At 36.8% G+C, this 15,111-nt stretch overlaps 1 protein-coding gene across 5 annotated transcripts in view; it reads left to right on the top strand.

Annotated features, from left to right (window-relative positions):
- EPS8 (epidermal growth factor receptor pathway substrate 8) overlaps positions 1–15,111 on the top strand; it is a 183,301-nt gene that overhangs the window by 147,313 nt on the left and 20,877 nt on the right. For 4 of the 5 annotated variants that reach the window (XM_036908960.2, XM_036908969.2, XM_057491987.1 and 1 more), the window contains 3 exons: positions 4,061–4,209; positions 6,847–7,027; positions 11,427–11,557. In XM_036908960.2, coding sequence (XP_036764855.2) covers positions 4,061–4,209; positions 6,847–7,027; positions 11,427–11,557 — 461 coding nt within the window. Of the gene's footprint in view, positions 1–4,060; positions 4,210–6,846; positions 7,033–11,426; positions 11,558–15,111 lie in introns of all 5 variants that reach the window. The other variant, XM_057491986.1, reaches the window with a different exon arrangement.

The raw sequence follows: 15,111 nt of genomic DNA, 5'->3' as shown, positions 1-15,111 counted from the left end.
GATTTGCTGGTAGATTGGCCGTGCTGTGTAAGAGCCAATGATCTCTAAGAGTTTTGGCCTAAAAATGGAAGGATGGACTAATTATTAACTGAGATGGAGAGATCTGTAGGGTTTTTGGAGGAAGATAAGGAATTGTTTTAGACATGTTAAAACTGAATTATATCCAGATGGAAAAACTTGATTTAGTATTTGAATATGTGAATTTGGAGTTCAATGGAGAATTCAGGCCTGTAGATATAAATTTGAGGATCATCTGCATATAGAAGGCATATAAAGCCATGGAGTTGGGTGATGTCACCAAGGTGGTGGTTATAAATGGTGGAACAAGGACTGGTTGAGCCCCGGGCAATGTCAGTTTTAGGAGTGTAGGAAGAACCAGCACAGAAGATTGGGAAGAATCAGGAAGTCAGGAGAAGCAAGACAAGAAGATTGTGTCATTCTGGAAGCCGAATGGAGGAAATGTGTCCAAGAGGAAGTGAGCATCTGTGCCAGATTCCTCTGTGGTGGAAGTTGATTTACCTCTGTGTCCTTGTAATGGCCATACAAAAACAGAAAAAGATGGCTTTGTCTTTAAGTGTAGTTATTTGAACTTATTAAGCAGTTAACCTCTGGCTTTATCCTGTTGGCTTGAACTTCCTCATGTGACCACACTGAACATCAAAGGAATATAGTCTCCCTGGCTTTGTGTCCTGCTAGAATGTAGGGGCTTCTTTTTCTAGAAGAAAGAAGAGTGGGGTGGACACTAGGGAACAGCAACTTTGGCATGCCCACTATATGCCAGGTGTAGTGATATGCACTACATATACTTTTCCCCATAAAACCCCCTTTTTATACATGTATATTTTTACATAGGGTGTAATTTTTGAAGCTAATAGAATGATATCAGGAACAGTTTCCTTGGTGAAAGAACTTTGTGTTTCCCTGAGTTTATTAGAAAGAGGTTATGCCACTTGTATCATAAGCTAGGCTGCAAGGTATACATCTCCATTTTCTAGATTTCAACACCCAGGAATGCCTTTACCTTATATACAATTAATAAAATAGGGAAAGTAATATACTTCACTTCCCATTTTATGTTTCTTCTATCTGCAAATAACATAATAGTGATTTTTCCAAGATGACAAATAACCTGAAATGAAAAGTAAATAGCTTGACAAATTCCACAAGATCTATTGGCTGCACATGATTGTACTTGCCCTATCCCGAGACTTCTAGATCAGGTGGTTTAATTATGTCTGCTTTTGAAAAAAAATATGGATCTCTACTGGCAAATCTATCATGCAAACTTGAAAAATATGACTCTATAAATAAATACTATTGAGAGAGATATGGCTTAAGCAAACAGTCTATGGTTGAGCCTATAAAGCTGTACAAAAAAAAAAAAGAAACCTAAGGTACAACCATCCTGTCCTACAAGACAGCTGGGAGAATTAGCTAGAATAATATTTAAGAGTACACAAAAACACTGGGGTTTGAGAAAAGCTTGGCAAGAGAAAGCAGTTGGAACAATTATTGGCCTTATACACAGATAGATCCCAAAAGAGACTGGGTTGCAATTCACCCTTTTCTACAATTCCACAAATGTGATAGGCCATTCAAGTTTTTGTGGGGAGGATGAGTGAAAGGAATGGAAAGAAGGCAGAGTTTCCTGTTTTGTGGACAAAGGCAGGAGGTGTGGAGTAGTTGTGAATGGTTCACCCTGTCAAATGAGCAAATGATTACTTTATAGAATGACAGTAGACGTCATGCTCATTGTTAGTAGTGTGAGATTATTTTGTGTATTATTTTGTGATTCTTAAAAAATATTAAGAATGGTAGCTATAGGAGGCAGATAAATTTTACTAATTTTAATTAGAATATATGAAGACTGTGGTCATTCAGCTTTCTAATATTTATCAGAAATGGGGCAGATTCAACATTTCTCATAGATTGTACTTGAATATCAGAAAAAATTAGGGAAAGAGAATCAGTAACAAAAAGGGATAAATCTCATTCTTTTTTCCTGAAAGGTAACTAGGCAAGACCTGAATATATAAGTAGAATAGGAGAGACCAGTAGAATATGAAATGAATATTGCTTTACAAATGTAGGAAAGTAATATTATCAGCATAAATGCCAGAAATGGGCAATAAGAAGTTGGAAGATGAAAGTCCAAGACTACATCAGTAATTTATGAATGCTTCCATATGCTGTTGCTATAAATAAAGCATCAGATTTCTACTCGTCTATCTATTTTTGAATAATTCTTGTTTTATAAGCTCTTTTAAATGTTAGATCAAGGTCATCCATATTCACTTGCTCATTAATGAAATTTACAGTCTTTATTCCTTAGTGTGTTCGATACTATCTTAGTTTGAGTATTAGCAAGTATTGTTTATAAAGCAGTCTTCTTTACCTCCTGTCATTATTTTCTCACTCTTTCACAAATCCTAAATAGAAACCTAATCACTGCACAGAGTAGAACTCTAAAATAATGGTATTGGTTTCCCTGACATACTAAAATTAGTCTTTGTGCTCAGGCTGTATATCTGAAAATATTGATTTAACTTCTCTTTCCTTAAAAATGACTCCTTATTCATGATCTCCCCAATTATAATACCTTTGTGACTCCACCTAACATGGCTTTAAACCTTGTGGGTCCCTCATGTACCGTCAGCATCTACAGCACACGGGTGCACACAGCCTGAGAGGGAGCAATGGACTATTATAGCCTTTTAATTACCTTTATTTTGTTTCATTCCCTCTTCCCTCTGTTAAACCAAAGATTTTAATATTCCTCTACTCTCCTCTGCTTTTCCCTCTCAGTCATCCTCATATACTTCCTGGAAGTGCTTGTGGGGCTTGGAAGGAAAAGTCCCTGGGCCAGGCCGTCAGGGTAGTTTTCGTTCTTAAATAAGAGTCACCCTACCTCCATTCTCCTTCATCTTTACTTTCATTTATTCTCATTGTCCCCTCCCCCCCACACTGTGTCTTCAGAAATTTAAAGTCAAATAATTCTTGGTCCAAGTCCATAAAAGATTGAAATCTGAAAAGTGAGCTATGCGGTACAGTGTAATGTGTTCCTAATATGCATACATGATTTTGAGGACACCAAGGTGCATCAGAGTCATATTGTGGGGTTAAGAAGGGCTTCCCAGTAGAGGTGGTACCTGAGTAGAGTTCTGAATGATGGAGGAAAGATCTTGGGGGGCACTGGGAAGCAGCATGTGCAGGCACACAGAGGCATACAGCTCAGCATGCTCAGAACACCTGGATGGCTGGAGAGAAATTGACTCTTGGTCTGGAGCCTTTCAAAAAAAATCTCCTTGTGCTGTGTCTCTGGGAAGGTGAGATTTTTATACAAGGGCTTGGTTTCTGCTCTAGGAGATAACTACTATTCTTTAGCTAGGAAATAGCCCCTGAGAACTAAATTTGGAGCGTTTTTCAAACAACTGCTTATCATCATTTTGTTTATCAGAGGGGTACACCTGTTTGTTTGTTTCTACTAGTCATTAATTGAAATCAGGACAATTCCCTTGAATTAAATCCTGGGAAAAAAATACCATAGATTCTGAGTACCATTTCTCATTCTTCTCTCATCTTCTCTGGAGCTTTTTATTTTTATACAGCTTTATAGGCCCGACCATAGACTGTTTACTTAAGCCTTATCTCTCTCTATAGTACTTACTTATAGAACCATATTTTTCAAGTTTGCATGACAGATTTGCCAGTAGAGACCCATATATAGTTTTTTCAAAAGCAGACATAATGAAACCACCTGACCTAGAAGTCTCTGGATAGGGCAAGTACAGTCATGTGCAGCCAATAGACAGATCTTGGGGAAGTCGTTGAGCTATTTCCTTTTCATTTCAGATTATCAGACACTGTTGGGCTGGACAAGGTGATTTGGCAAGGTGTTTTTCACTCAGCATGTTGCACATCACAGTTTAATGAGTATATAAAAACAGTGCTTGTTTTTGGCATGGGTTTTTGTCTATATATTTTGAAAATATGTAAGTAATTGTAATCTTCTTGCTAAAAAAAATTATTTATTAAATTTTTAAAAATTCATTTATTTCAGGTGGTGCAGACAACAGGAGGTCCTGAACTAGCCAGTTCAGTACTCAGCCCCCTACTGACTAAGGACACAATTGATTTCTTAAATTATACTGTCAATGCCGAAGAAAGGCAGCTGTGGATGTCACTGGGAGATGCTTGGATGAAAGCCAGGTAAACACATATAAGTGTAGCATTTAATACCTAGAATACTTTTAAGTACTGTTCTTTGTTAAATGGACCTAATGAGACATTTATTTAACCTTCTATGTATGAAGGATTGAGTATCACAGATGAAAAACCCTTAAAAAGCTAGAAGTCTTGTGGAGGAGGTAGAATGCAAACTGCTCTTGCTTGGCGAGATGGGCCAATCCAGAAAGGATTTAGAGAGGAGGGTGGTTAGCTTTCAAAGAAGAGCTGACATTTAAAACCAACAGAGAATAATACTAGGAGGCATATGTATATATTCATATACTATACATACGCATATGCACATATGAACATACATACAAACATACATATACGTATATACATACAGTGTTTGCTAGGCAGTCTTCCATGCCCTTTATGTAGGTACTGTTATTAGGCCTATTTTACAGGTAAGAAAATTTAGGCACACAGAGGTTAAGTTATTTGCTGAATGTCACAACTCTTACGTGGCTGATTTAGGATTTGTACCCAAGAAATCTGGCTCTGGAGTCGATGTTCCTAATCGTTTTGCTAAGCCGCCTTTCAGCAGGATGAGTAGGATTTCCACAGGTACACAGCAGGGAGAGGGCCTTCGCAGCAGAGAGACACCCAGGGGAAGCATGAAGCAGGACGTTGAGAATGGAGAATGAATGTGGGTTCAGACCACAGACTTTGGGTAGAGGGTGCTGTGCAGAAGCAGGGAATCAGGAAAGGTAAGTGAGGCTACAGAAGTGAGCAGGCTGGGTTGGGAAGGCTCCGATGCCGTGCTGGGGAACTGGAGCCTGCTTCTGTAGGCTGCGGGAGAACCGAGCACGGTGTGAACAGCCGTGTGACGTAACCTCTTCTGTGTTTCAGAAAGATGAGACTGACAGTTGAGTCTAGAAGGACAAGGACAATGGTGGCTAGATGCAAGGGGACCCTTGGGATGATAGCGCTCTAGCAGAGGTTCCTGACTAATCTGGGGCACTGGGAATGGAAAGAATTGTATCTTGGCAATAAAGTGACTATGGCAGACAAATCATTGGCATCTCACCATTTAACACTGCAGTGTGAGACTTTGCTGAGCAAGGCAAGTCACAAAAATATTTCTCATTGCACTATACATGAATAAATAATTTGTGCCTTCCTCAATATCCAAATCTTTTACTTCTCTCACTATTTAAAATAAGGTATTTCGGATAGTATGGTCACTTCAAAGCTTGGCTTTCTAATGCTTTTGAACGGGCTAGCCCAAGAACAGTGGACCAGTGCATCATTCTCTTCTCCTCCTTTGCTTCTGTTGAACACATAGAAACCACCTCACTTACATTTTGGATTTTGGCAATTGTTTTTGTTGGAATATGGTCTGCATGTTGAATGGTTTGCCAAGCAGAAAATTCTTTAAAAGCACCTTAGTTGTTGCTTTTATATTGAAAATATTAATTTAAATGTATTTTATAATTTTTATAGTTATTTTGCATTAAATTATTTTATGTTAATATACTATGTCATATGAATTATATATCACACTATGTAAACACTGGTTAAACAAATTTCATAAATCAGAGTTACACAGACTGTGATTTTATGATAAGCCTAGGTGGGATCTTTTAATATATTCCCATGAAATTTGTTAAATTTAGATTTATCAGAACTCAGAGTACAAAAATAACTTTCTTTGTTCTTGTTCCTGCCTCAAAATGAGAAACTTAATGATCATAAGAAAAACTACATCAAAAGCAAATATATTTTTTCCTCTTCACGAAAAAGTGGTCACTTCAGATCCTGACAGTTAAGAATAAGATAGTTAAGAATAGCGAATGAATATACTGATTTTAAAACTCAAAGATAAAAGGACTCAAGAAAATGCATAACAATCTGAATAAAATGGCTCATTTCATCAGAGTAGAAATACAACCTGAGGAATTAAATCACGTGAAAGATAAAACAACATATTACAGCAGAAATGAAACTATAATTTGTCCTAGTTTTTTTTTTCTTGCTTCATAAATGATTAGGAGCTTGTAGAAATAGGTGTCATTCAGAGTCATTAAATAATGAATGGGTAATGATGATGATTCCAGATTACTCCTAATTTGATTTTACTGATTAAAACTTAGCTGACACATTTTGTAGAATTGGTAATCTGTTTCATTTTAGGGATTTCATAACTTAAAAAATCATACACCTTAACATTCTCTGCTGCTTCTCTTTTGAGAGGTATATCTACTATCAGGAGGTTTTATAATGATGGGAGGAGACAGAAGGGAAAGATGAGAATCTGAAACTTCTTTAGATACTAGAGAAGTTTATGTTCTAAATCCTTACCCACACTTCTAGCTTCCTGCTTCCTTCCCAAATTTTCAGAAACATATTCTATGTTAAGAAGTTGAATTAATGGAGAACTGAGGCAATATAGTGAAAACAGATCATAAGGCAGAATTCAATCTTCCCTTTTTTTTATTGGTATTAAATACTGATGCAGTATAAATATGTTTACTTTCCCTTTTTGAGTGGAGGGAGGGCAGATTAGGTATGTGTTGTTCTTGTTTATTGCTTTTGTGTATGTGTGGCCAGCCTTACCGAAGACAGTTTTGAGCATGGATGCATTTCTTTATTTTATGTCTTAATGGCCTTCTACAGAACAGAGTGGCCAAAAGAACAGTTTATTCCACCGTATGTTCCACGTTTCCGCAATGGTTGGGAGCCCCCAATGCTGAACTTCATGGGACCCCCAGTGGAACAAGAGATTTATCAGCTGGTGGAATCTGTGGCAAATGCAGAAAATCAGCGCAAACAAGAACCAAAAAGATTATCCACAGAGGTAAAGTTTTTTAACATCACCTTTTGTAGCAGGTGAAGTAATCTGTGCATTGTTTTCTTGTAATTGTGATTTTGAGTTCTCATTTTATTTATCTGAAGATTGTTCTAGAATTGCCCAGAGTTACCTCTCTCACCTTTTTATCATTGCCGCAACAGTTGCTGTTACCCTGTGAAGCCCACCCGCAGCCCATATTCCTTAGAGCCTGCCAGCCATCACCCCTACCCCGCCAGCCAGCGCTCCCTGAGGCCTGGAGATCCTTCCCCAGGCGGACTTTCTCTCCTTGTCAGGGAATTGCCCTGCTGACCTTTGCTTATTCTTTCTGTTTTCCTCCTATCATCAGACCCCAGGACAGTTCCCTGAGCCCAAGTCCTCCAAGCCTGTCCCAAGCAGGTCTTTCTGAATGTCCCGTTTCTTGCTTGCTTGCTTTCAGTTCTTGTCCTCCCACCCTCCCTTTCTTGTCCCCATCTTTCCCCCATCCCTCCTCCCTTCCTTCCCTTCTAAATCCCAGGAGTCCTGTCAGCCTGGCTAGAAGGCTGAAGTTTCTCCTGTTCTCCAGGCCCCAGGCTCAGATCATCATGTTTAACACTTATTACACCCTGAGGAGATATTTAGTAAGCTTTAGAGTATAATCTATTTGGAGAGCAAACTGAGGGACTGAAATGGGGTATGTTATCTTGTCACATTTCATGAAAAGATTTTTCTGTGACTCTTCTTGTTCTCTCAGGAAGAAAATTAAACATTGCTTAAGGCTGAACCAAACCAAATAGGACAATCAGAACCCAAGGAATTAGAGGAATGAGGTCTAGTCTGAAGAAGAAATAGGCAGCGATGTCTAGATCTCCTTGAAATCCTGTTCAGTTTATTTAATTCCTTAGATTGATTTGCTCAGACTACTGTGGGTATTTATTTTGGGCAAGCATGATATAAAGGAGTAGCAAACCAGAGTAAATTCTCACCTTTAAGGAGAAGCATTTATATAAATTAAATTTCTTAAAATCATTCTCTTGGATGATAACCATAACATTATAGAAGGTTAGTTGAATTCTGAAACTTCAAAAATAAAGCAAACATACTGCTTTGAAAATAATATTTTCTAATGTAATGTAGAGGCAGATTCTGTAACTTCCTTTCCCTCTAATAACTGCTTATGAAGATGACCTCACAGCTCTGGGCAATGGTTGGCAAGCATACCTCTCTATGTGTATTTTGTAGTTTGGGCCTCTTTACTGTGAATTTTCTTTCCTCATAGAGAGTAACTTTTCTAGAGGAAAAAAAAGTGTGATCAAACATGAAATTATGACACATTTGCTGTTGCTATAGTTACAGCTATTTTCAAATCATAGGAATTGCTAACTTACAGTTTTCATATTTTAAATAAGTAAATATATCCACTTAATAATGTATGCCTCAGAAATTCACTTTTGTAAGTTCTTTTGCAATTTCTAAAGAGGGAGTAATGTGTTGTGGAATTGCAGCATAAAAGTTTGTCTACTCTCACTGAATAATTAATTTTAAAAGAATTATGAGAATTCCTCCCTTGTAATGAGTTATCATTTTCCTTTTGTAAACTATTTTCCATCTTGTGGTTTAAGTACTTATTCAGAGGTTTAAAAAAATGAAATGAAAAGCGTCTGCTAGCAGTTCTAGGGGATTTTATGTCTTAAGATTTTGTTGGAAAAGAGGTCTAGGAATGATGATTTAAAATGCATAAAAAATGCAGTCATGCCCAGAGGAGAGATTTTTGTTATACTTTATTGCTCCTAAAATAAATACACTCAGGACAAGAGTTGGATGATTCAGGATCTGGAGGTTTTTTTGTTTAGAATCTAAAGGCATAGGTGACATGGAGTGACAAGTAAGGGTGGCAATACTCAACCTATTTTACTTCCTCTGAACCAGCAGCCATCAACAGGGTTGTGTGCAGTCATCCCAGTGAATCATTTGTCATCATATCTCTCCTCCCTTCCAATATGCCCAGTCACTCTCTCTGGATCCAGTGACCTCATCCTGGCTGGCCTCGCTGTGTTATGTTCAGAACTAGGCAAAAGGTGTGGGTGATTCTAACAGTTGCTTATACACCCCCCCAGCCCACCCAGTAACAGCCTTTAGTAAAAAATTGCTTAATCTTCTGGTACCTTTACTCTCCTAGGGAAATAATAAACTGAATTAATTAAGCCATTTAATTTTTATTTTATTTTTTACTTCAGCTTTATTGAAGTATACTTGACAAAGAAAATTGTAAGATATTTGAAGTGTACATCTGGTGATTTGAAAAGATTCCCCCGTGTAGTTAATTAACACATTGACGTATCCATCAACATACATATTTATCTTTTTTGTGTGTGAGAATATTTGAGTTACACTGTTCTAGCAAGTTTAAATTATACAAATTTCAGTTACAAATTCAGTGTTATCAACTGCTGAATTAGATCCTCAAACCTTTTGCATTTACTACCTGAACATTTGTACCCTTTTACAACAACCTGTCATTTCCCCCAGCTCTTGGCAACCACTTTTCTATTCTCTGTTTCTGAGTTTGACTTTTTTTTTAATTCCACATGTAAGTGATACCATGCAGTATTTATCTTTCTCTGTCTGGCTTATTTCACATAGCATAATACCCTGAAGATCCATCCATGTCGTTGAAAATGACAGGATTTCATTCTCTCTCATGGCTGAATAATATTCCATTATATACCCAACCCCCATCCCCCCACCTGCCGACACACACACACACACATGTTCTTTATCCATTCATCTGTTTATGGGTGTTTAGGTTCTTTATATGTCTTGGCTATTGTGAATAACACTACATGAACATGGGGGTGCAAGTATCTCTTGAAGACCCTAATTTCATTTCAGTAGTGGAACCACTAAATTTTGTATTACTTCTATTTTTAGTTTTTTCAGGAACGTGCATACTGCTTTCTATAGTGGCCGCACCAATTTACATTCCCGCCAAGAGTGCATAGGGCTCCATTTTCCCCACATCATTGCCAGTATTTGTCATCTTGTCTTTTTGATATGAGCCATCCTAACAGGTGTGAGGTGATACCTCATTGTGGTTTTGATTTGCATTCCCTGATGATTAGTGATGTTGAGGATCTTTTCATGTACCTGTTGCTTGGAAAAATGTCTATTAAGTTCCTCTGCCCATTTGTAAATCAGATTGTTTAAGGTTTTCTTTGCTGATGAGTTTTATGAGTTCTTTCTATTTTTTGGTATTCCTTATCAGACATACGATTTGCAAATATTTTCTCCCACTGTGCAAGTTCTCTTTTCATTTTATCGATGGGTTAAGCTAAGGTATTTAAGTGGTGCAACTGTTTATTTGTCTTTGTGTCTTAAGTGCAGTGTATTCTAGTGATGTATTTTCCAGAGGAGTAATATAATGGGGTATTTTGACATCGACACTGGTGCATTGGAGAAACCTCACTTACTCTGTGGATGAACTCAGCCCTACTCCTGCCAACTTTGTCATTAGAATTAAACAGAGTAAATATGTGTCCAATACTTTTCTAAAACATTCCCAATTTCAAAAATTCAACTCAGAGTAGGTCCATAAACAATTGAACACAGACTAGGAATTCGATGCTTCAGGGTCTATTCTGCATCCCCCATATTTCATTTTACATAAGGAAAGAGTACAGAATCTTTAAGAGAGTGCTTTTTTGTTTGTTTCTTGTCTCTCCCCCGTAGCTTTAAGATCTTGGTGCTCCATGGGACCCATATGCCTCAGCTCTCCCTCTTGATAGCCATCAGTAGGATCATGACTGAGTCGTTTAACGTCAAAAAGAAATGACTCCAGCATTGTCTTATCCTAGACTATTGACTGTCAAGATCAATGTGTTTTTGCCTATCTGTATTTCCTTTAACAGTAAATCTGATAATAGTGTTGCCATTTTTTAAAATAAAAAATAGTGTCTCTACATTTAAAAAATGAGAAAAATGAGAGGGTGATATAATTTAAATGCACAGAGCACAGATGATTTTCATCTCTCAATATTTACTTTGCTAGAGTAGTAAGTGTCTATTTCTTGAACATGAAGAGCAAGGGTTAAATGTTTTATTGTTGTTTTAAGCCAGTTTTATTTTATACAGGCTGTTAAAATCAGCCTAATACCAGAATCAACTTTTACTGAAATTCCTGAAGAATTTTATTGCTTTTACACTGATTATTTCCAGAAATAAGATTTAACCTTTGCACAAACTGCTTTTCTTATTATAAATAAGACTTTGACAAAGGTGTATATCACCCCCATTTCATAATTTATTAACATGTTAGTCAATCACTTGAAAATGAAACATCACAACGCAGTGGAGCATTCTTGTTGGCTGACATCAGTGCCAGTTTAAACAGTATTTGTGATTCTTTAATCTCTCCACCTTTGTGTTTCAGCAATCGAGTGTATCAGAGTATCCTCCGGCTGATGGGTATGGCTTCAACAACATTTACACAAGAGGGCCTCCTATGGACCCAGGGGAAGCCGCCGCCCCTTTTAAACCAACTCCTGATCGCCATGTAGATAGGTAACTTCATGGGCACTGTTTAGAGAGCCATGGAAAACCGTCTCTGATTTGGTACAAATAGAGTTACCAGTGTCTGTGCTGTTCACTAATTCTTGAAACTTTCCATCTATTATTTGTTTGGTAAAGTTCACTTGCTCCTTTATAGAATGGGCTCTGATGAACAGACGCTACAGGCTGTAATTCTAATTTAGTTCAAATGCCTTTGGATGACTTTCCCTTGTCTTAAAAGATGCTTCTGACAAAATCTGTGAATTAAGGAGAGAGAAGAATTGTTTGCAGACTCTCTGTTAGCCTGTACTACCTGGTTTCTAAGGATCTTCCCAGTTCTATAACATTTAAATGGAACAATTTCCATCTTTCTCTCCCCCAGCAAAACCAAACCATTTTTTAGGTAGAAATATTTAATTTAAACTAAATGCAAGCTAAATGCCTTATTTGCCATTCCTGCCATTTCATCTTACTATATTTGATTTTCATTCTCTAGTTTTACATTTCATTTATTTTCCCATTTTTCACTCTTAAAAAAATTCAATATAGGCACAGATGGAGAATTGAAATGGAGAAAAATAGAGGACCTGGAGTAGGTTTGCTTCTTTTTCCAGCCACTGCAAGTGAGGTTTATATTGTAGCCAAACCATATACAAAAGAGAAGAAAAGGAGGTGAAATATTGGTGACAAGGTTGTGGGAGAATGAGCATTCAGAGGCAGTGGGGCCGAGAAGTTGTTCGCGTCCTTACCTACCTCAAAGCCTCTCTTACCATGAAGGTTGCATGCTGTTTATTTCTATTCAGTGTATGCTTCCCTTAATAGAACTAAAGAAGGTGGGATTTAAAATTTTTGGTTTTTGTCAGGAATGATAACAGAGGTTAAGTAAGTGATACTCAATATTATTAAGTAATACTTAAGTAACAGGTGTGAGAAATGTACAGGTATTACTCTAAGGGTACCAGTAACATATTGACTGCAAAGAAAAGTCAGCAATGAATAACACATTTTGAAAATGCCAACATATGAAACATTTTAATTATAGATTCGGTTTTTAGTAGATAATACATGAAAATCAGTTTTGAAATTTAAAAATTACTTCATTGAACTTCTTGGCCAACTTATTACTCATCCTACTATTTTCCTTTTCCTTTTCTTCTGTCTTGAGTGTCAAAACTATAGACATTATGTCAGTTTAGTAAATTCTTACTGTTGTTTTTCATTCTGTAACTTCAGTAAATTGGGAGGTTTTTCAGGACTAAGTACCTGGGAAACCACTTGAGGACATTTCTCAAGTGTGTTGAGAGATCGAGTACCTAGTGATAGTAGAAATCTTCGACCATGTTCTGTCCTCAGACCACATCCAGCACATTGTGGCCACTCAGTAAGTGTTTGTGGATTTATTTGATTGATTTACTGAATGACTGAATAGGCATGTGATAGTGAACCAACATTTCAGAATCACTATCTCCTTGCTCTTTACCTGCAAATCTATAAGGTACGGTATTACTGGTGGAAAAACCTCTGCCATTTATTTTGCGCAGCTTATCACAAAGTCTTTTAAAAGTTCACCTTGATCTTTATAAAATATCAGGGGTTGTACTTTTGACTACTGATTTAGTTACCTCCCTGTACCCCATCTACTTCCAAAATGGATTCAGACAGTGCACATAAATTATATGCCATTGAAGTAATGTTAATTTTAAATATAAAGTACAAAATTAAGAAATCTAGAGTAAGGATAAAAATTAAAAATTTTGAAGTATAGGTTGGCACTGTGATTGAATTTCAGATTTGTCTTTGAGGTTCCTAGCTGTCAGAAAAAAAGAGAAATGTAATCATCCGGTGTCCTTAGGAAAAGGAAGAGATGAATGTATCAGTTCATTAGAATAAGCAATGTTTTTCTTACTATTAAGTTCTTGAAAATATTTGTCTCATAGAGCTTTTTATAGGGTGTTTAAGGAACATTATTTTTAAAGATACTTTATTCTTTCCCCTCATTAAGAGAATGCTGTCATAAATTTCACAATGTTTCTTTTAGTAACCTATCATAAATAAAAAATTCAAATGGATTTTAATGAAGGCAGTTCCATGCAGGACATTCAAGTATATAGACCTTCTTAGTTGCCCTATGGATCCCATCTCTCAGCTAGGCTATTGTAAAAGGAGCTGCATAGTTGATAGATACCTGGGTCATTGTTCTACGTTGCTAAGGAAATTTGTCATCATTATTGCAGAAACTATCTGTAAGTTCTGTCTGATCGGAAATATACAAAGTTTGGAATTGTTTTTTACAATAATTATTATTAACCTTAAACTCTTATTACATGCCAGGAATGCAGTAAATACCATATGAAATATATTCACCCTTCAGAGAAATTATGTCACTAGGTAAACCACCTGTTGCATTTAGAGCCCTCACCTTTGAAGGATTACAGTTTTCTGCTATTCAAAAACACTGTTTTAGAGAAGTCTCAGATCATGACCATCTCCATGTCTGCTCTGTATCAAGTGCCTTTCTGTCATTGCAAAATCAGAAACAGAGGCCATACCTTTTGATACATTCTAGATCTCTTTAGAAACTTTGGTACATCTGAAAAATTACAGAAAGTATGGTTTCTAGATTGATAAGTATGGTCAATATCATATCCAGGTTTAATCTATGGAGGGAAAGAAACTAAACCATAAGGATTTATAAATTCTAAAACACCTCATAAGTTCATGCTAGACAGTCACCTCTGGGACACCCAGAGTAGCCGACACTTCAGGGAGAACTGCAGCAAACTTTTCCTTTTAATTCTCTGATGCAGATACTCAGAGCAGAAAGTTATTTTGTTAGAAAACGCTCAACTCTCTGTATTAGTAGTGATGGTTTTCCAGTAATAGGAGAGAGGAAGATAAGGAAAGAGAGAGAGATCAACAATTGAAATTACTGTTTTTTTCATGTTTGGAGGAGTTGAATCTCTTGTATCCCCCCAAATGAAATCTTTATAAAAACTAGAAATAGGTTTGAGAAATCCATGGAACAGGTTTTAAATTATTATTAGATATAATTATTTGGCTAAAATGTCACTTTTTCTACTTTTTCTTATGTTATTAAGGACAATTGCTTATTTTTATATCAAAAGCAGCCAATAAGTTGGCGTAGCTTAGAGATCATTTTTTTTTGTCCCTATTCCTCCTCTGAGTTACTGTCTAAGAGGTGGCAAGTTACCTGTGGTGACAAGCTTCATTGTACCTGCAGATGTCCTGCTAGCCCCGCTGTGACTCAGTGTTCAGGGGACCTTGTGGGCATGAAAAGAATGGTCACTTGACAGGGGGAGGATGACTAAACATCTTTAACCTCTTTCTGCTTTTTCTCTTGCAAAGATGTGTGAAGAAATGTGGCAATATCAATGGAGGAAAAGATGAGGGAGTAAAATTAACAAAAAATAGTTAAAGCTACCACTTATTATTGAAGTGAAGAAAATACTATTAGTAATTGTTGATGTATCAGGTTTTATTCTATTCTGTAAGGAAGTTTTTAGTTAAGTCTATTCGTCATTCAGTGACTAAATGAAGTATTTTTT

This window comes from Manis pentadactyla, chromosome 14, assembly GCF_030020395.1.
Source record: "Manis pentadactyla isolate mManPen7 chromosome 14, mManPen7.hap1, whole genome shotgun sequence".
Classification (NCBI taxonomy): Eukaryota; Metazoa; Chordata; class Mammalia; order Pholidota; family Manidae; genus Manis; species Manis pentadactyla.
Note: the sequence above shows the minus strand (reverse complement) of the source record. Positions and strands in the feature narration are given on the sequence as shown.